The 20,531-nt window shown below is 43.3% G+C and overlaps 1 protein-coding gene across 1 annotated transcript in view; it reads right to left on the bottom strand.

The window, feature by feature from the left end:
* The window catches only part of LOC124014523 (zeta-sarcoglycan-like), a 49,517-nt gene that overhangs the window by 6,503 nt on the left and 22,483 nt on the right, over positions 1-20,531 (bottom strand). The window contains exons 5-7 of the mRNA XM_046329625.1: positions 14,630-14,752; positions 14,280-14,352; positions 8,555-8,678 (exon numbers count right to left, since the gene is read on the bottom strand). Coding sequence (XP_046185581.1) covers positions 8,555-8,678; positions 14,280-14,352; positions 14,630-14,752 — 320 coding nt within the window. The remainder of the gene's footprint in view (positions 1-8,554; positions 8,679-14,279; positions 14,353-14,629; positions 14,753-20,531) is intronic.

Below are 20,531 nucleotides of genomic sequence, written 5' to 3'. Positions count from 1 at the left end.
TCTCTCTCTCTCTCTCTTATATATATATATATATATATATATATATATATATATATAATCTGGGTCAATAAGTGTTGAACATCCAAAATATTTTCAGAAAATAAAGCTCAAGCACTAAGAGGGTAAGATAACATTTGTTTTTTTTTAAACACTGCAATTTGACATACCAGGTATCAAGCAGAAATGGACTCCAAAATATTTTGGAGCCCATCAATTTTAAACTTACAGTATCATATTTATGCTAATATATATTATGTTAATTAATAGCAAAGAAACATTTTAGAATTGGCCTAATCAAGACCAAATTAAATCTGTGTGACGTGATATCCTTTGGATAATCATTTTAGGATGTCAGAGTACTAGCTAGTACACATCGCAGGTTTTAATCATGAGCAGAGGGGACCACCAAAGTGCCAAATTATCCCTGGTAGATTTAAAATGGCACAATTCTGCGGTTCTGGTGAGAACTGGCAAAATGTTTCACAAACTCATCCATGTTGAGGGAGCATGCCCTCCTTCACTCAACACTGAATTCAGAGGTGACTTAACCTGTCATCAACCATTGTTGTTCTAAGGTGGGTTTAAATCCGTTTTAAAGCTGAGAAGCTTCTCTCGCAAGAAGCGCTGCTGACTGGGGTACCAACAGAAATCTTACAAAGTGGAAATAGCTCATGGAAGACCTCTTTAGAAGGTTCTAGAAACACAACAAAGCCAAGGAGAGTAGACGGTCTGTCCCTTCCACTTTTCTCCTGTCAAGAAGTCACTCGGTTGGATGAACCTCATGTTTGAGGTCCTCTAAATCTGACTCAAAGGTCTGAGCGAAGGCAAACAGAGGCTCCTCATTGAAGAATGTTGTCCTCTTTGGGTTGAGAGACTGGACCCTTTGCATTATCTCACAATTCTTCTTTGATAAACGCCTCTGCAGCTCAGCTGTGAGACTGTCAAGCACCTGATAAAAGACAGCTCTATGGAAGCTCTCACCATCACTTTGGTCACTATTTTTCTGTACTAGAGTGCCCATCATTGTTTTAGGCTGTCGTTTACACACTGTTTGTACACTTATTTTGCAGTGCTCTGTAATCTCTTCAACCCCTTTCCATAGTTCTCCATAGTAACCCTACCTTCTGTAGTCCTGTAATGTGTCTGTAAGGGCACCTACTAGATCCACAGCCCTCACTAGGTCAAGAGAGCTTGGTTGGAGCATGTCAGAAAGACATTTGGCATCACCAAGCACTTTACAAAAGGTAACCAAATGTAAATCTATCTGAGAAAGAAGGCCCCTTGCCTCCACTGATCTATCACCACTATTTTCAAGTGTGATGTCCTGCAGCGCTCTCAGAACTGCTGGAAGCCTGTCCCTCAGATTACGGCATGCCATGTATCTGCATGCCCACCTTCCATCCGTAAGTCTCCGTAGTTCCCTGGGCTGCTGCTGTGGATTCAGCTCTTTCTGAACTGCAAGCCACTTGAGATGAACGTACGAGCCAGATACAAAGTAAAAAATCTTTCTACAGGAGAGTAAAAAAGCTTTCTACAGGAGAGTAAAAAAGCTTTCTACAGGAGAGTAAAAAAGCTTTCTACAGGAGAGTAAAAAAGCTTTCTACAGGAGAGTAAAAAAGCTTTCTACAGGAGAGTAAAAAAGCTTTCTACAGGAGAGTAAAAAAGCTTTCTACAGGAGAGTAAAAAAGCTTTCTACAGGAGAGTAAAAAAGCTTTTACAGGAGAGTAAAAAAGCTTTCTACAGGAGAGTAAAAAAGCTTTTACAGGAGAGTAAAAAAAAATTACAGCATCGACAAGAATCAAATTCAAACAAATGTGCATTACAGTGCACATAAAATGCAGAACTTGCACTGTTTTTAAATCCGTACAGACACACCAGAATGCTTTCCACTCATGGTTATGTTATGATTTGAAAAGTATGGGTTCTTAATTGTACTGTTACTGAAAATGTAAGCAGAAATGAATTGTGTCTGTGTCTCCTGGGAAAGTTTAAGAAGGAGGGATAAGATAGTTTTTCAAACAGATAAGAATGTTTTGGTTGGATTCCATTAGTGGAGAGAAGTATATCCTTTAGACAGGTTGGAATGTAGTTTATCAGGGGAGTGAAACTATCTCCAGGACTGAATACTACGCCATTGTAAGGCTGGGAGAGGGGGTGTAACTGATGACGTCATTTTATGTCTTCTTTCTTTAAAATGTAATGTTCTTTGTATTTTGGGTCAGTACTCACTTGAATTAAACGCTATTACCTGGCTTTTAAGACTGGTCTCAATCTACTTCATGCATAATTAATGAACTTACAATTCATTAATGAATTAGAAATGAGTGCTAATTGGTTTTGGCAATTAAAACATAAAGGAATTTAGAATTCCTCTATCAATTGGGCAGAGAAACATGACTGAGATGAAGGCAGATTCAGGTGTATTGGGCAGAGAAACATGACTGAGATGAAGGCAGATTCAGGTGTATTGGGCAGAGAACCATGACTGAGATGAAGGCAGATTCAGGTGTATTGGGCAGAGAACCATGACTGAGATGAAGGCAGATTCAGGTGTATTGAACAGAGAACCATGACTGAGAAGAAGGCAGATTCAGGTGTATTGGGCAGAGAAACATGACTGAGATGAAGGCAGATTCAGGTGTATTGGGCAGAGAAACATGACTGAGATGAAGGCAGATTCAGGTGTATTGGGCAGAGAAACATGACTGAGATGAAGGCAGATTCAGGTGTATTGGGCAGAGAAACATGACTGAGATGAAGGCAGATTCAGGTGTATTGAACAGAGAACCATGACTGAGATGAAGGCAGATTCAGGTGTATTGGGCAGAGAAACATGCCTACATGCGAAACAATAAGTTGAATCTTGACAAACAGAATATTCAAGCCATGAATTGTCTTTATACCAGGAGCTGATGAAAGCCCTTTTCCTAGTACCATGCTGAGTTCTGGGAAATGTTTTCAAACACGGCTGAGTTCTGGGAAATGTTTTCAAACACGGATGAGTTCTGGGAAATGTTTTCAAACACGGCTGAGTTCTGGGAAATGTTTTCAAACACGGCTGAGTTCTGGGAAATGTTTTCAAACACGGCTGTACTGGACCCTCTTCTCTGGATCTTGACATGTCTGAACTACACATTAAATAATGTGTCATGTCTCTATGGAAATGTATAATTAAGGGATCCACACAATTAGAAACTAACAGCTGCTTACTAAAAAGTGTAGTTTAAAGTATAGGCCTGGCCTACCATTGGGTCCTAATGGAACAGAAGACTAATATCTCTCCTTTTATTTTCATGTTTAACTGACCCTATGCAACAATAAGACAGTCTATGGTTACCCACATTCTAGTCCAATCTCAATCTTAATTACAAATCCACATTATCATAACTGTGCCTTAAAATAAATCAACTACAAGTCTAAGTTACTAGTTAGATCATGGCTAGTCCTACTCTGCAGTAAGTAACTTAGCTAGCTGTATTTCCTTATACTTTTACAATAGAAAAACAGGCTATCTGCAAATTGTGGTCATTTTTAGAGTAACGTTAACAGATTGATAATAACAATTGTTAGTTTTGAGTCCAAGTTTGAAAATCTAACTGAGTTAATGGATTTCAAGTGGCTGAATGTTAACTTGCTTAACACTGACAGCTATAGCCTACATTAGCTAAACATTCATATACTGCAATTTACGACACTGCACTGTATATATGCGTGTATTACTAGCTCAGATGTAAACATAATGTTAGGCTAAATTGGGAACCGATCTCTCTTATCTGATTAACTGTCTGTTAATGGTGCCAACGGTCTAACGTTAACTTACACTGCGACTCAACTTTCGTAAAAGTTGTTCAGGAAACCGAAACCCGCTGCTAAACCTTAAAACTTACTTCAAATATGATGCTTTCGCCAATAGTGAAAAGAGCTTGTGGAGCTGTGGAAATATTCTCTCTTCTTCTGAATGCTTATTCTTATTCTTCTGTATCTCGCAACCAAAGTTAATATTCTATTTTCCTCATCCTCGATTTGAAAAATGCATCGCCGAATGTCAAAATAAATGCTTCTTTCAACAAGTGGTGAAATAGGATGTCAATCAGCATCAAGCTGCCAATAGCGAATGACATTTGGGGTGGCACCCCTCTGGCTCCGCCCCTGGGTGGGTGCTGTGTGGGTGGGAGGTTCTGTTTGTCACTTGTTCTCAACAGGCAGCCAGTCTCAGAAGGGGGACTTGAAGAGGGAGAATGCAAAGTCCAGGCACTGCTGCTCTCTTTATTCTAAGTGTTTGCAGTGCTAGTGTTTTTTTCGTTAATCTGTGTATCTCACATATTATGTGCCCAGTATGATAGACCAAGAAAACGTTCTTAGCAGATAATAAAATGACAATAACAGTAGCTGTAGATGATGTAATGAAAAATTGGGGGGTGGTTGGTAATGGAGGACATCAGGTGGATCCACGTCTGGGTGTTGGACAGAACCCCTAGGTCCTGGGGAACAGGACTAGAGTTAAAGGGAACAGGGTAGGAGACAGAGACGTAAACAAGCAAACACAAAGGTTACACTTTACTGGGATAAAATGTGATGGATTAGTGCAGTGTTATAAATGGGAGATATGTACTTTTCAACACTTTTAGAAGGTATAGCCTACTTCAAGCTGTTTCCCCTCTGACTCCGAGCACAGATAATCAGACTGATCCCAACTCACTGGTTCTGGTGGATGGGATACTTCCTGGGGGGCTAGGACAGTCAATGGTCCTGAAGTCATTCGGAGAGGTCAATTGAAGAGGTACATTTTTATAAGCTCAGCATAACTACCATTTCTTGCTTGCTCAAATGTCAACCAAAGCTTAACATACGTTGTCTATTGGGCTTCACCGAAGTGTAGAACGTCAGTGCTTTCAGTGGTCGACCATCCAACTGCTCCAAATGGAGCAGATTGTTGGCTTCCACCGAGGTAACCCGAGTGACGCAGCGGTCTAAGGCACTGCAGCTCAGTGCTAGAGGCATCACTACAGACCCTGGTTTAATTCCAGGCTGTATCACAACCGGCTGTGGTTGTGATTGGGAGTTTCATAGGGCGGCACACAATTGGCCCAGTATCGTTAGGGTTTGGCTGGGGTAGGCTGTCGTTGTAAATAATGATTTATTCTTAACTGACTTGGCTAGTTATATAAATGAAAACAAAGAGACAAATATCAGTGTTAGGGAAACTAAAACAAATAGTTATTATCTGAGATATATATTCACTTTAACAGATGTTGACCCCAGCTAGGAGCGAATGAGCAGCAAGGTTTCCCACGTCCCGCCTTCCTTAAATAAAACAAACCATTGGTGACAGAATATAAACTATGACATACGTGCCTTGTTCCAGCGTTCATGACCTCGGTCATGACCTCAGGAGAACCGTGGGTGTTGAAGATGTACAACATCCTCGTCCTTGATGGGTATCATACAAAACAAAAATCTACATTTGGTTCCAAACACCCTTTTAAATTTGTTTACAGAAGGGAATTTTGAGTTAAGCACGTACTCTTCCTTTACTGAGCTTAATGGGTATTGCCTCCACCCACTTGGTAAAGTGATGGGTCACCGTCAGACACCAGCTGTTGCCATTCCTGGATTTAGTGAAGGGTCCAATGAGGTCCACCCCTAACATTTAAAGTGTTAGAGAGAAGATGATTTTATTCTTGCCTGTATCTGTGTCATACAGTCTGCACACTTTCATATTTGTAAGCACATTCTAGAATATTGAACTCTGCTGTGGTCAAAATAAAGCAACCATTACAAAACAACTTATCAGGGCAACATTTTTAATTGGGACTCTTACCGATCATGTGCCATGGTGAAACATCTTTGATGGGCTTAAACTCCGGCGCCACAGTCTTCGCCCTCTCAAACTTCTGTCAGGCTAGACAGGGTACTGACTTTTAAGCAAAAAGTGACAAATTTAAACATGGTGTGATCTCTGTTATGACATTCATTGAAATCATAATCATTTCAGATATAATAGAATGTAATTGATAAACAAAAGGTTAATTGACTTGCCCCGCTGTCCACCTCCTTGACAATTCTCTGTCAGAAGAAGAGCAGGTTGATTTTGGTAATCATCGCTTCACTCCGAAATGGCCAGCATGCATCTCGGTCAGCACGGCCTCCTACTCCTCCTTAGTAAAAATCACCCTCCTGTGTGGCTGGCCATCCTTTCCCCGTAGGTACATATGAAGCCGAACAAGTTTCTCTGTGTCTGTCTAGCGAAGAAACCTAGTTAACTAGTTAAGGGCAATTGGAATTACCATAATTGCTTACACCTATCCAATTGATTGATCGGGTGTAAATTATAGCTAGATACCTCAATATGATAGACATATAACTACACCAGTGGAGGCTGCTGAGGGGAGGACAGCTCATAATAATTGCTGGAAGGGAGTCAACGGAATGGTATCAACATGTAAACCAGGTGTTTGATACTATTTCATTTAGTCCATTCCAGACATTATCATGAGCCGTCCTCCCCTCAGCAGCCTCCACTGATATACATTATCATGAGCCGTCCTCCCCTCACCAGCCTCCACTGAACTATATGAATAGCTAGCAACGGGTAGATGACCAACTAGCTAGATGTAAAATGATTGTTGAAACAGGGTTGTACATAGCTAAATCCGTCCAGTTTTCTAATAGAAGATAACTTCAAGTTCCTTGGTGTCCACATCATCAACAAACTAACATGGATCAAGCGCACAAAGACAGTCGTGAAGCGGGCACGACAAAACCTATTTCCCCTCAGGAGACTGAAAAGATTTGGCATAGGTCCTCAGATCCTCAAAATGTTCTACAGCTGCACCATCGAAAGCATCCTGACTGGTTGCATTACTGCCTGGTATGGCAACTGCTCGGACTCCGACTGCAAGGCATTACAGAGGGTAGTGCGAACGGCCCAGTACATCACTGGGGCCAAGCTTCCTGCCATCCAGGACCTCTATACCAGGCGGTGTCAGAGGACGGCCCTAGAAAGACTCCAGCCACTTTAGTCATAGACTGTTCTCTCTGCTACCGCATGGCATGTGGTACCGGACCGCCAAGTCTAGGTCCATAAGACTGCTGAACACCTAATCAAATGTCTACCCAGATTATTTGCATTGTCCCCCCCACCCCCTCTCCTCGAGCGATGCCATTGAAGTGCAAGCTACATACCAACAGAAAGCTACGACAACAGTTACAGTAGCTAGCTAGCAAGCTAACGCTAGCTAAATAAAACTCTGGCTAGCTAGCTGACTAGGCAGACTGGTGAAAATAAGTACAGTAGCTAGCAACGTCAGTCTAAAAACAGCTTAAACGATTTCTTCCTACTTAACAATATTGTCTTATATGAAGACTTTCCATTATCATCGGTCCTCTGAAGCAACAGGTGGTCACCGTCAAAAACAACGTCCTCGGAGAGCAATTCTGAGGTAATAATTTTGTGCTGACTGATCGAGCACTTTTGAGGTGAAATAGAAATACAACTGCCCCGCTTCGCGAATGCTACGAGGTAAAATAGAGCCAGGCAACCAGGATAGCAGCGGACGCTATGAGGTAAAATAGAGCCAGGCAACCAGGATGCTACGAGGTAAAATAGAGCCAGGCAACCAGGATAGCAGCGGACGCTATGAGGTAAAATAGAGCCAGGCAACCAGGATAGCAGCGGACGCTATGAGGTAAAATAGAGCCAGGCAACCAGGATAGCAGCGGACGCTACGAGGTAAAATAGAGCCAGGCAACCAGGATAGCAGCGGACGCTACGAGGTAAAATAGAGCCAGGCAACCAGGATAGCAGCGGACGCTTTGATTCATTACGTAATCCGGTCAGAATTTTGCACAAGTTCAAGCAACGAGGGACACACAATAACAACACTTTTTGGCAGGGGGACACTATTTGGCGTGACAGGGGTATAGACTTTTTTTTTAGGAACGTATATGGTAGGAGATAACTACAGATGGTATATAGTGCATGTCTTTACCATACATTGACATGTCGAGTCCAAAACGGGAGGTTTTAAAAAATATATATACAATAATAATTTTCAGTCTTTTGTAGTAAGGCTTTAAAGAATAAATGAAAACATGTTTATGTCAATTTAGTGTATTTTTTTTTCCTAAATATCTGTTTCAAATCATAACACTTCAATTAACACACGTTTACTATTAAAGATAGTGTCATAAAATGCTACAACTAAACCTGCTATTGGGGTTAATTGTAACATCAGGACCTTGCGTCTATATGCCAGATTTGTGAAAAGTCCACATTTAACACATTCTGTTCTATTAATTAGCCGACAAATGTACTTTGTTTGTGTGAAATATTGAGATATCTGAATCAAACAATGTTAGAGCAAAGGTTTTAAAAAACAACTCCAAAATCTGTTGTCCCGGTCTCCCCTACAGTACCTTAACACAACAACAAAAACTGACAATGAGAATCGAGGCTGTGTGATGGGAATACCTTAAAACCATATATAGTTATTTTGATAGATGATGACACCTTAATTTCGAGGACAGTTGATTCTGTGCGTGACCTCCTCACCTCTCCCTCTGTTGACTGGAGTTCCAGGTCTTTCCGACACGTGGCCTTCAGTTTCCCTCTGGCTGCGGTGACCTCTACCCCTCTGGGAGCCTCCATGGTCAAGGTCCTTGTTGGAGACTCAAGCCTGACAAACACAACAACTTAATGAAAGCATTTGCGTTCCACTTCATTTACCACTTCATTTTTCAAAATTATTATTTTGTTTTAATGTTTATTTTATAACCTGTTAAGATAAGATACAGTTTAGTCGTTCCACAAATAGAGAGCAATTGGATCACATATATCTGTGCTTAAAATTCCAATAGCAGTCATTCAAATAAATTGTGTTTTCTCAGAAAATCCCAATTTTGGCTCCTTCCATGTCATGCTTGTCCAACTTCTAGGAAGATTTTAACACACTTAACACCAAGATTTCCCCAAGTTTCACCATCATTGTAAAGCCCTAGTTATTTTGTTACTTTCGGATAGTAGTTTCTGAAGATTTTTACCTATTTAATATGATTAGTAATTTATTTACATGTGTCCCTCAGGTTTAAGTTCAACCCTGTAACGTGAACTAAACTCTGGTTTTAATATAGTAAAACAAATATTTTAAAGCTATTTTTGTTTTTCAAAAGAAACATTGAACATATATACTAGTTCCATTTATGTTTTGAGGTTGGACTTTTAGCACGTTAGCACGTAGCATGGGATTGGTGTCACCTCGTTAGTCAGTATATGTTACACCTATGCTGGTTGCCATCTCGTTAGTGGGAAGGCGCTTCGCCTGTGCTGGCCCAGGTGATCTTCAAGAGTGTCTGGCCCAGGTGATCTGTTGTCTTGAAAGATGTGGAGGGTCAACATCTTTAGTTTGGTGCTCCTGATTTGATTTCTAGAAAAACGTTCCTTTGTCTCATTTTGTTTTGGTCCACCTTTTTGGTGTGCTCCCTGTCTTTGAGTGTGGTGTGGGTTATTCTTTTGTTTGGCTCTGCTTGGGCAAATTGTGTGGGTGCTCACGGTGGCTGTCTTAGGTTCCAGTTCTTGTTGCTAGTCAACTTTCAGTGGACACCCCATGAGTGTCTTTCAGAATCCCTCCTAAAACCACAACTGTTTCATTTTGGTTGTTGGTCAGTTACTCTTAGTTCCTTTCAGTTACTCTTAGTTCCTTTCAGTTACTCTCAGTTCCTTTCAGTTACTCTTAGTTCATTTTAGTTACTCTTAGTTCCTTTTAGTTACTCTTAGTTCATTTTAGTTACTCTTAGTTCCTTTTAGTTACTCTTAGTTCATTTTAGTTACTCTTAGTTCCTTTTAGTTACTCTTAGTTGGTTTTCTTGTAACAGTCAAATCATAGAATAAAAGCAGGTGAGTTGGTTCTACTTTGACCATTTTCTGGTGTTTTGTGGTGGACAAATGAGCACATCGAGCATCAAAGGGCAATGATGATCTATCCCAATGGATAGAAATGTTTTAACACATTTAAACATTGTTGTTAAACTTGCATTCAATTTCCCCTCCCTGTTGCACACAAACTACCTTCCATTTCCCTGACACAAGGGGTGTATGGCTGATTTTTAAGATTCAATCATCAACCCTGTTACTGGGAAATATGTTTGATGAAATTCAACATGCACTCTTTATGACCTAATGTTAAAATGTTTATGAATAAATAGACACATTACCCAAAAGGCAATCTATTTGCTGTGTGGTGGTAGTAGTAGGGTAGTAGTAGCTGTATGGTGGTGGTGGCATTAGTGGTAGTGGTGGTGGCAGTAGTAGTGGTAGTGGTGGTGGCAGTAGTAGTAGTGTGGTGGTGGCAGTAGTAGGGTGGTGTGGTGGCAGTAGTAGGGTGGTGTGGTGGCAGTAGTAGGGTGGTGGCAGTAGTAGGGTGGTGGCGGTAGCTGTATGGCAGTAGTAGTAGTAGTAGCTGTATGGTGGTAGCTGTGCTTTATGGTGGTAGTAGCTGTATGGCAGTAGTAGTAGTAGTAGCTGTATGGGTGGAGCTGTGCTTTAAAAAAGGTAGGTGTATGGCAGTAGTAGTAGTAGTAGCTGTATGGTGGTAGCTGTGCTTTATGGTGGTAGCTGTATGGCAGTAGTAGTAGTAGTAGCTGTATGGCAGTAGTAGTAGTAGTAGCTGTATGGTGGTAGCTGTGCTTTATGGTAGTAGCTGTATGGCAGTAGTAGTAGTAGCTGTATGGTGGTAGCTGTGCTTTATGGTAGTAGCTGTATGGCAGTAGTAGTAGTAGCTGTATGGTGGTAGCTGTGCTTTATGGTAGTAGCTGTATGGCAGTAGTAGTAGTAGCTGTATGGTGGTAGCTGTGCTTTATGGTAGTAGCTGTATGGCAGTAGTAGTAGTAGCTGTATGGTGGTAGCTGTGCTTTATGGTGGTAGCTGTATGGCAGTAGTAGTAGTAGTAGCTGTATGGTGGTAGCTGTATGGCAGTAGTTGCTGCATGGTGGTAGCTGTGCTTTATGGTGGTAGCTGTATGGCAGTAGTAGTAGTAGCTGTATGGTGGTAGCTGTATGGCAGTAGTAGTAGTAGTAGCTGTATGGTAGTAGCTGTATGGCAGTAGTAGTAGTAGCTGTATGGTGGTAGCTGTGCTTTATGGTGGTAGCTGTATGGCAGTAGTAGTAGTAGCTGTATGGTGGTAGCTGTATGGCAGTAGTAGTAGTAGTAGCTGTATGGTGGTAGCTGTATGGCAGTAGTAGTAGTAGTAGCTGTATGGTGGTAGCTGTATGGCAGTAGTAGTAGTAGTAGCTGTATGGTGGTAGCTGTATGGCAGTAGTAGTAGTAGTAGCTGTATGGTGGTAGCTGTGCTTTATGGTGGTAGCTGTATGGCAGTAGTAGTAGTAGTAGCTGTATGGTGGTAGCTGTATGGCAGTAGTAGTAGTAGTAGCTGTATGGTGGTAGCTGTATGGCAGTAGTAGTAGTAGTAGCTGTATGGTGGTAGCTGTATGGCAGTAGTAGTAGTAGTAGCTGTATGGTGGTAGCTGTGCTTTATGGTGGTAGCTGTATGGCAGTAGTAGTAGTAGTAGCTGTATGGTGGTAGCTGTATGGCAGTAGTAGTAGTAGCTGTATGGCAGTAGTAGTAGTAGTAGCTGTATGGTGGTAGCTGTATGGCAGTAGTAGTAGTAGCTGTATGGTGGTAGCTGTATGGCAGTAGTAGTAGTAGCTGTATGGCATTAGTAGTAGTAGTAGCTGTATGGTGGTAGCTGTATGGCAGTAGTAGTAGTAGTAGCTGTATGGTGGTAGCTGTGCTTTATGGTGGTAGCTGTATGGCAGTAGTAGTAGTAGTAGCTGTATGGTGGTAGCTGTGCTTTATGGTGGTAGCTGTATGGCAGTAGTAGTAGTAGTAGCTGCATGGTGGTAGCTGTGCTTTATGGTGGTAGCTGTATGGCAGTAGTAGTAGTAGTAGCTGTATGGTGGTAGCTGTATGGCAGTAGTAGTAGTAGTAGCTGTATGGTGGTAGCTGTGCTTTATGGTGGTAGCTGTATGGCAGTAGTAGTAGTAGTAGCTGTATGGTGGTAGCTGTATGGCAGTAGTTGCTGCATGGTGGTGGCCGTATGGCGGCGTTTATTGTAATGGTGAGAGGTTAGCATGTCTTGGGGGTATGGTATTTGTGCGTCTAACTTTCTCACTTATCATTATTCACATTTTATTCAGGATTATCTGTAATCATGGTAGCCTTTTACATTAATGTGGAAGTGTTTAGAAACATATTCTATTCTTATTTACGATAAAAGTGACTCCAAAATGACACCACATTCATTTCTATTGGGCACAAAATAATCTGAAACACAAATGCATCCAACACATTTTAGTCACAAGCTCGACGTAGATATTGCATGCTATGAAAATGGATCCAGAAACGTTACTTTTTACTACTTAACACAAAGAAGTGAATACTTTGAGTCCCCTAAAGTGTGGGACTATATATAAAAAGTGATCTGTTTTCTAAGTGGTTCATCCCATAAAGCTGACAGTCTGCACTTTAACCTCATAGCCATTGTTTAATTTCAAATCCAAACTTTTGGAATATAAATACAAAATAAGACAAAAATATTCACTGCTCCAATTAGTGGGTAGTGTAGAACAACTACTGTGGCAAAATGGCACATAAGCTAGCTGTTATTAATGGCTTTTCTAACTGTACTGTTTGAGATGTAAATTAAATATGTAGTATGTTTATTGGTCATAGTATGGACATAATAATGTGTTCTTAACTGACTTGCCTAGTTTAAAAAATATTAAATAAAGGTATTAAAAAATATATATATATATATCGGCCAAATCGGTGTCCAAAAATACTGATTTCCGATTGGCATGAAAACTTGAAATCGGCACTAATTAATCGGCCATTCCGATGAATCGGTTGACTTCTACTACTAATACATCGAACTTGCCAGTATATTTACTTTATGCTAACTAACTATCCAATGTTTATTGACTTAATTATTCATGTCATTCATAGCTTAGCTAAGTGGTATAGTCGTTCACTCAGATTCACTTCTATGTGTGATTCTAAGTCTAAGCTACGGTCTGGGATTTGTGTGATTCTAAGTCTAAGCTACGGTCTGGGATTTGTGTGATTCTAAGTCTAAGCTATGGTCTGGGATTTGTGTGATTCTAAGTCTAAGCTATGGTCTGGGATTTGTGTGATTCTAAGTCTAAGCTATGGTCTGGGATTTGTGTGATTCTAAGTCTAAGCTATGGTCTGGGATTTGTGTGATTCTAAGTCTAAGCTACGGTCTGGGATTTGTGTGATTCTAAGTCTAAGCTACGGTCTGGGATTTGTGTGATTCTAAGTCTAAGCTACGGTCTGGGATTTGTGTGATTCTAAGTCTAAGCTACGGTCTGGGATTTGTGTGATTCTAAGTCTAAGCTACGGTCTGGGATTTGGGAAGCTGTTCAACAGTAATTTAATTTCTTGCTAAATTACTATTGAACAGTGTTAGCTTTGGGCAATGTCATCAGTATACAACTCACTACAGAGGAATTAGCTACCATAACACTTTTTCTGACAACTTTAATCGGAATCTTCCCTGTAGAACCATGAAGGCAGACTACAAATATACACATTATTTTGTGTTAATGGATTTACGGGGGCCACTGGCTCAGGCTAAGTGTATTTCGAGAGAAGGAACTGCCTTGTGAGTGCATTTATGCATTTAATCCCACTCGTTTTCATGAAAGCCAAAATGTAATGCACTTATTTCCAAGTGGAACAACTGATAAATTAGTTTACGCTTGTGCAATTTTCATTATAGCGCATGTTTGATGAGAATTGCAGAGAAATTGTATTTGTCAGGGTTTTGAATGAAAAGCATAGAGACAATGATGAGCGCATGAACTACCAACAGTGCTGCTTAAAATGGTGGTGATAGAAAATGGGACAACTGGCAGAACACAACATTTAAATGAACCTTTAAATGGTCCTTCTGTAGCTCAGTTGGTAGAGCATGGCGCTTGTAACGCCAGGGTAGTGGGTTTGATCCCCGGGACCACCCATACGTAGAATGTATGCACACATGACTGTAAGTCGCTTTAGATAAAAGTGTCTGCTAAATGGCATATATTATTATATTATTATTATCATATATCAAATAACTTATTGAACATTGAGTAATTATGCATAGTCATTTTAATTGAACATGAAAGACAAACGCTTAATTCAGTATGTAGAATACCATGATATAGCTTTTAAACAAAATAGTCCAAATGTGAAGTTTAAATGGGAGCATAAACTTACTTCAGATCTTGAGATGCATCTGCCTGGATGTGAGGTGTTTCCACAGAGTGTCCAAAGACCCCTCCGTCTGAGCCTTTCCACAAAGAAAATCACAAATGCAATCAACACAGGAGTGCTTTCATGATGTGAACTATGCCAGGGGTGACTGAAGTAAGTCACACAAAGCCAGATTTGACTGTTTCTAAGTGACCACTTTTCTGTATTCCTAAATATAAATAAAACTGGCGAATGCTTAGAGCACCACCTTGTGGCCGCAACCCAAAGTTTATATGTAGAATACTTCTAAAGACAGCGAGGTGTTAGATTACTGTGTATAAACTGGACAGACTGGGCTCTGCAGCGCCTCTTACCAGTTACTCTGACTGTATCTGTTCCTATGCTGATCTTCTTTTCATCTACAGAGAACAGCATCTTCCCTCCATCCCTGCTTCGCACCTCAAATCTCTGACACTGTGCTTCCACTGAATCGAGACCTGAGGAAAGACAAGCAGTAGTTGGCTGTGTGGTATCTATAGGGTTCTATATTAATTTCTACAGTGGAACTAACAATGGCACCAAAATAGTGCCATTTCTAACAGTGGCGAAGGAACTGCAAACCTGGGTACTAATTTGGTTGCTGCTATAACTGACTGTAGTCACTAACCAAAGCAATCTGGAATTTCAAAAGCCAGGGTCAGCAGAGGGTGATGGGGCTGAAATCCAGCCTAAGGTAGGGCTGGATCAGTATTGGAATGTGAGCCAATATGCAATGATCCTGTTCCAGAATTAATGTCAGACAAAATATAATTATTTTCACTTTACTCTGTCTAATAATTGTTGTCATGTCATATTTACAAAAGCTAGGCTATATCAGTTTCATCTGCTCAGAAGGTGCTCATAGGATATCCATCAATAAATGCCTTTATGGTTAATCCACATAACTATGGTGCGCGATGACTGTGCATTTTAATTATTCTCACCAAGTTCAATTTTTATTTTGTCCCAAATTACCCAAAATAGTGTTTTCTGCCTAATCGGACACCAGTTTACAATTGAAGGTCAAGTGTGAGGGGATGGCTGCTGTTTTATTGGCTCTTAACCAACCGGGCTATTTATTTATTTTTTTGCATTGTTTGTAACTTCTTTTGTACGTAATGTTGCTGTTACCGTTGCTTAAGACCGAAAATAGCTTTTGGATATCAGAACAGCGATTACTCACCTCGAACTGGACGAAGATTTTTGCTTTAATGAGTCGACAAGGATATGCTACTTCTCTGAGACCAGGCCCAAATCACAGTCATTCGCGTAAAGATAAGAAGGAAATACAGAGGGCGGAGATCAGGGTGCTTTGTGAGAATTCATTGGGCGAGTGGGTAACCCACCTCAACCATCCATTCTATTGGCCAATGTGCAATCACTGGAGAATAAATTGGATGATCTCCGTTTGAGAATTTCCTACCAACGGGACATTAAAAACTGTAATATCTTATGTTTCACCGAGTTGTGGCTGAATGACGATATGGATAATATACAGTTGGCTTGGTTTTCCATGCATCGGCAGGACAGAACAGCTACGGCTGTTATGCAGGTGAGTGAGGACCCAAAAGCGACTTAACAGAAACAGAGTTTATTCAAGTCCAAACAGAAAATAACAAATCCTGAATCCTGAATCCTTAACAGGAACTGTCCAAACGGGGAATAACAGAAGCTGACAGAGACACCTGCTCACACGCAGCATCTGATGAAGGCAAAAACACGACAGGACGGAACAAGAACACAGTACAGCAAACAAGGATCCGACAAGGACAGAAGCGGAAACAGAGGGAGAAATAGGGACTCTAATCAGAGGGCAAAATAGGGGACAGGTATGAAAGAGTAAACGAGGTAGTTAGGAGAATGAGGAACAGCTGGGAGCAGGAACGGAACGATAGAGAGAGAGAGAGAGAGAGAGAGAGAGAGAGAGAGAGAGAGAGAGAGAGATAGAGAGAGGGAAAGAACCTAATAAGACCAGCAGGGGGAAAAGAATAGAAGAGAAAGCACAGGGACAAGACATGACAATCTATGACAAAACATGACAGTACCCCCCCACTCACCGAGCGCCTCCTGGCGCACTCGAGGAGGAACCCTGGCGGCAACGGAGGAAATCATCGATCAACGAACGGTCCAGCACGTCCCGAGATGGAACCCAACTCCTCTCCTCAGGAGCGTACCCCTCCCAATCCACTAAGTACTGGTGACCACGTCCCGAGAACGCATGTCCATGATCTTCCGTACCCTGTAGATAGGTGCGCCCTCGACAAGGACGGGGGGAGACGAACGGGGGCGCGAAGAAAGGGCTTGACACAGGAGACATGGAAGACTGGGTGGACGCGACGAAGATGTCGCGGAAGAAGAAGTCGCACTGCGACAGGATTAACGACCTGAGAAATACGGAACGGACCAATGAACCGCGGAGTCAACTTGCGAGAAGTTGTCGTAAGGGAAGGTTACGAGTGGAAAGCCATACTCTCTGACCGCGACAATACCTAGGACTCTTAATCCTACGTTTATTGGCGGCTCTCACAGTCTGCGCCCTATAACGGCAAAGTGCAGACCTGACCCTCCTCCAGGTGCGCTCACAACGTTGGACAAAAGCCTGAGCGGAGGGAACGCTGGACTCGGCGAGCTGGGACGAGAACAGAGGGGCTGGTACCCAAGGCTACTCTGAAAAGGAGATAGCCCGGTTGCAGACGAAGGAAGCGAGTTGTGAGCGTATTCTGCCCAGGGGAGCTGTTCTGCCCAAGACGCAGGGTTTCAAAAAGAAAGACTGCGTAAGATGCGACCAATAGTCTGATTGGCCCGTTCTGCTTGACCGTTAGACTGGGGATGAAAACCGGAAGAGAGACTGACGGAAGCACCAATCAAACGACAAAACTCCCTCCAAAACTGAGACGTGAATTGCGGACCTCTGTCCGAAACGGCGTCTAACGGAAGGCCATGAATTCTGAACACATTCTCAATGATGATTTGTGCCGTCTCTTTAGCGGAAGGAAGCTTAGCGAGGGGAATAAAATGAGCCGCCTTAGAGAACCTATCGACAACCGTTAGAATAACAGTCTTCCCCGCTGACGAAGGCAGACCGGTAATAAAGTCTAAGGCGATGTGAGACCATGGTCGAGCAGGAATGGGAAGCGGTCTGAGACGACCGGCAGGAGGAGAGTTACCTGACTTAGTCTGCGCGCAGTCCGAACAAGCAGCCACGAAATGGCGCGTGTCACGCTCCTGAGTAGGCCACCAAAACCGCTGGCGAATAGAAGCAAGCGTACCCCGAACGCCGGGGTGGCCAGCTAACTTGGCAGAGTGAGCCCACTGAAGAACGGCCAGACGAGTAGAAACAGGAACGAAAAGAAGGTTACTAGGACAAGCGCGCGGTGAGTGAGTGCTTGCTTAACCTGTCTCTCAATTTCCCAGACAGTCAACCCGACAACACGCCCTTCAGGGAGAATCCCCTCGGGGTCGGTAGAGGCTACAGAAGAACTGAAGAGACGGGATAAAGCATCAGGCTTGGTGTTCTTAGTACCCGGACGATAAGAAATCACGAACTCGAAACGAGCGAAAAACAACGCCCAACGAGCCTAACGCGCATTGAGTCGTTTGGCAGAACGGATGTACTCAAGGTTCTTATGGTCAGTCCAAACGACAAAAGGAACGGTCGCCCCCTCCAACCACTGTCGCCATTCGCCTAGGGCTAAGCGGATGGCGAGCAGTTCGCGGTTTCCCACATCATAGTTACGTTCCGACGGCGACAGGCGATGAGAAAAATACACGCAAGGATGGACCTTATCGTCAGAATGGGAGCGCTGGGACAGAATGGCTCCCACGCCCACCTCTGACGCGTCAACCTCGACAATGAATTGTTTAGTGACGTCAGGAGTAACAAGGATAGGAGCGGATGTAAAACGCTTCTTGAGGAGATCAAAAGCTCCTGGGCGGAACCGGACCACTTAAAGCACGTCTTGACAGAAGTAAGGGCTGTGAGAGGAGCTGCCACTTGACCGAAATTACGAATGAAACGCCGATAGAAATTCGCGAAACCGAGAAAACGCTGCAACTCGACACGTGACTTAGGGACGGGCCAATCGCTGACAGCATGGACCTTAGCGGGATCCATCTGAATGCCTTCAGCGGAAATAACAGAACCGAGAAAAGTGACGGAGGAGACATGAAAAGCGCACTTCTCAGCCTTCACATAAAGACAATTCTCTAAAAGGCGCTGGAGAACACGTCGAACGTGCTGAACATGAATCTGGAGTGACGGTGAAAAAATCAGGATATCGTCAAGGTAAACGAAAACAAAGATGTTCAGCATGTCTCTCAGTACATCATTCACTAATGCCTGAAAGACAGCTGGAGCATTAGCGAGACCGAACGGCAGAACCCGGTATTCAAAATGCCCTAACGGAGTGTTAAACGCCGTTTTCCACTCGTCCCCCTCCCTGATGCGCACGAGATGGTAAGCGTTACGAAGGTCCAACTTAGTAAAGAACCTGGCTCCCTGCAGAATCTCGAAGGCTGACGACATAAGGGGAAGCGGGTAACGATTCTTAACCGTTATGTCGTTCAGCCCTCGATAATCCATGCAGGGGCGCAGAGTACCGTCCTTCTTCTTAACAAAAAAAACCCCGCTCCGGCGGGAGAGGAAGAAGGCACAACGGTACCGGCGTCGAGAGAAACAGACAGATAATCTTCGAGAGCCTTACGTTCGGGAGCCGACAGAGAGTAATGTTCTACCCCGTGGGGGAGTGGTCCCCGGAAGGAGATCAATACTACAATCATACGACCGGTGAGGAGGAAGGGAGGTGGCTCTGGACCGACTGAAGACCGTGCGCAGATCATGATATTCCTCCGGCACCCCTGTCAAATCACCAGGTTCCTCCTGTGAAGAGGGGACAGAAGAAACAGGAGGGATGGCAGACATTAAACACTTCACATGACAAGAAACGTTCCAGGATAGGATAGAATTACTAGACCAATTAATAGAAGGATTATGACACACTAGCCAGGGATGACCCAAAACAACAGGTGTAAAAGGTGAACGAAAAATCAAAAAAGAAATGGTCTCACTGTGGTTACCAGATACTGTGAGGGTTAAAGGTAGTGTTTCACATATTATACTGGGGAGGGGACTATCATCCAAGGCGAACATGGGCGTGGGCTCCCCTAACTGTCTGAGAGGAATGTCATGTTTCCGAGCCCATGCTTCGTCCATAAAACAGCCCTCAGCCCCAGAGTCTATCAAGGCACTGCAGGAAGCTGCCGAACCGGTCCAGCGTAGATGGACCGCCAAGGTAGTACAGGATCTTGATGGAGAGACCTGAGTAGTAGCGCTCACCAGTAGCCCTCCGCTTACTGATGAGCTCTGGCTTTTACTGGACATGAAATGACAAAATGTCCAGCAGAACCGCAATAGAGACAGAGGCGGTTGGTGATTCTCCGTTCCCTCTCCTTAGTCGAGATGCGAATACCTCCCAGCTGCATGGGCTCAACAGCTGAGCCAGTGGGAAGAGATGGTTGTGATGCGGAGAGGGGAAACACCGTTAACGCGAGCTCTCTTCCACGAGCTCGGTGACGAAGATCTACCCGTCGTTCTATGCGGATGGCGAGTTCAATCAAAGAATCCACGCTGGAAGGAACCTCCTGGGAGAGAATCTCATCCTTAACCTCAGCGTGGAGTCCCTCCAGAAAACGAGCGAGCAACGCCGGCTCGTTCCAGTCACTGGAGGCAGCAAGAGTGCGAAACTCTATAGAGTAATCCGTTATGGATCGATCCCCTTGACATAGGGAAGCCAGGGCCCTGGAAGCCTCCTTCCCAAAAACTGAACGATCAAAAACCCGTATCATCTCCTCTTTAAAGTTCTGATACTCGTTAGTACACTCAGCCCTTGCCTCCCAGATAACCGTGCCCCACTCACGAGCCCGTCCAGTAAGGAGAGATATGACGTAGGCGATACGAGCTCTATCCCTAGAGTATGTGTTGGGCTGGAGAGAGAACACAATATCACACTGGGTGAGAAAGGAGCGGCATTCAGTGGGCTGCCCAGAGTAACACGGTGGGTTATTAATTCTTGGTTCCGGAGACTCAGAAGACCAGGAAGTAGCTGGTGGCTCGAGACGGAGATTGTGAAACTGTCTTGAGAGATCGGAGACCTGAGCGGCCAGGGTCTCAACGGCATGATGAGCAGCATACAATTCCTGCTCGTGTCTGCCGAGCATCGCTCCCTGGATCTCGACGGC

This window comes from Oncorhynchus gorbuscha, linkage group LG25, assembly GCF_021184085.1.
Source record: "Oncorhynchus gorbuscha isolate QuinsamMale2020 ecotype Even-year linkage group LG25, OgorEven_v1.0, whole genome shotgun sequence".
NCBI lineage: Eukaryota > Metazoa > Chordata > Actinopteri > Salmoniformes > Salmonidae > Oncorhynchus > Oncorhynchus gorbuscha.
The sequence above is the reverse complement of the archived record's forward strand: the minus strand, read 5'-3'. Positions and strand labels throughout refer to the sequence as shown.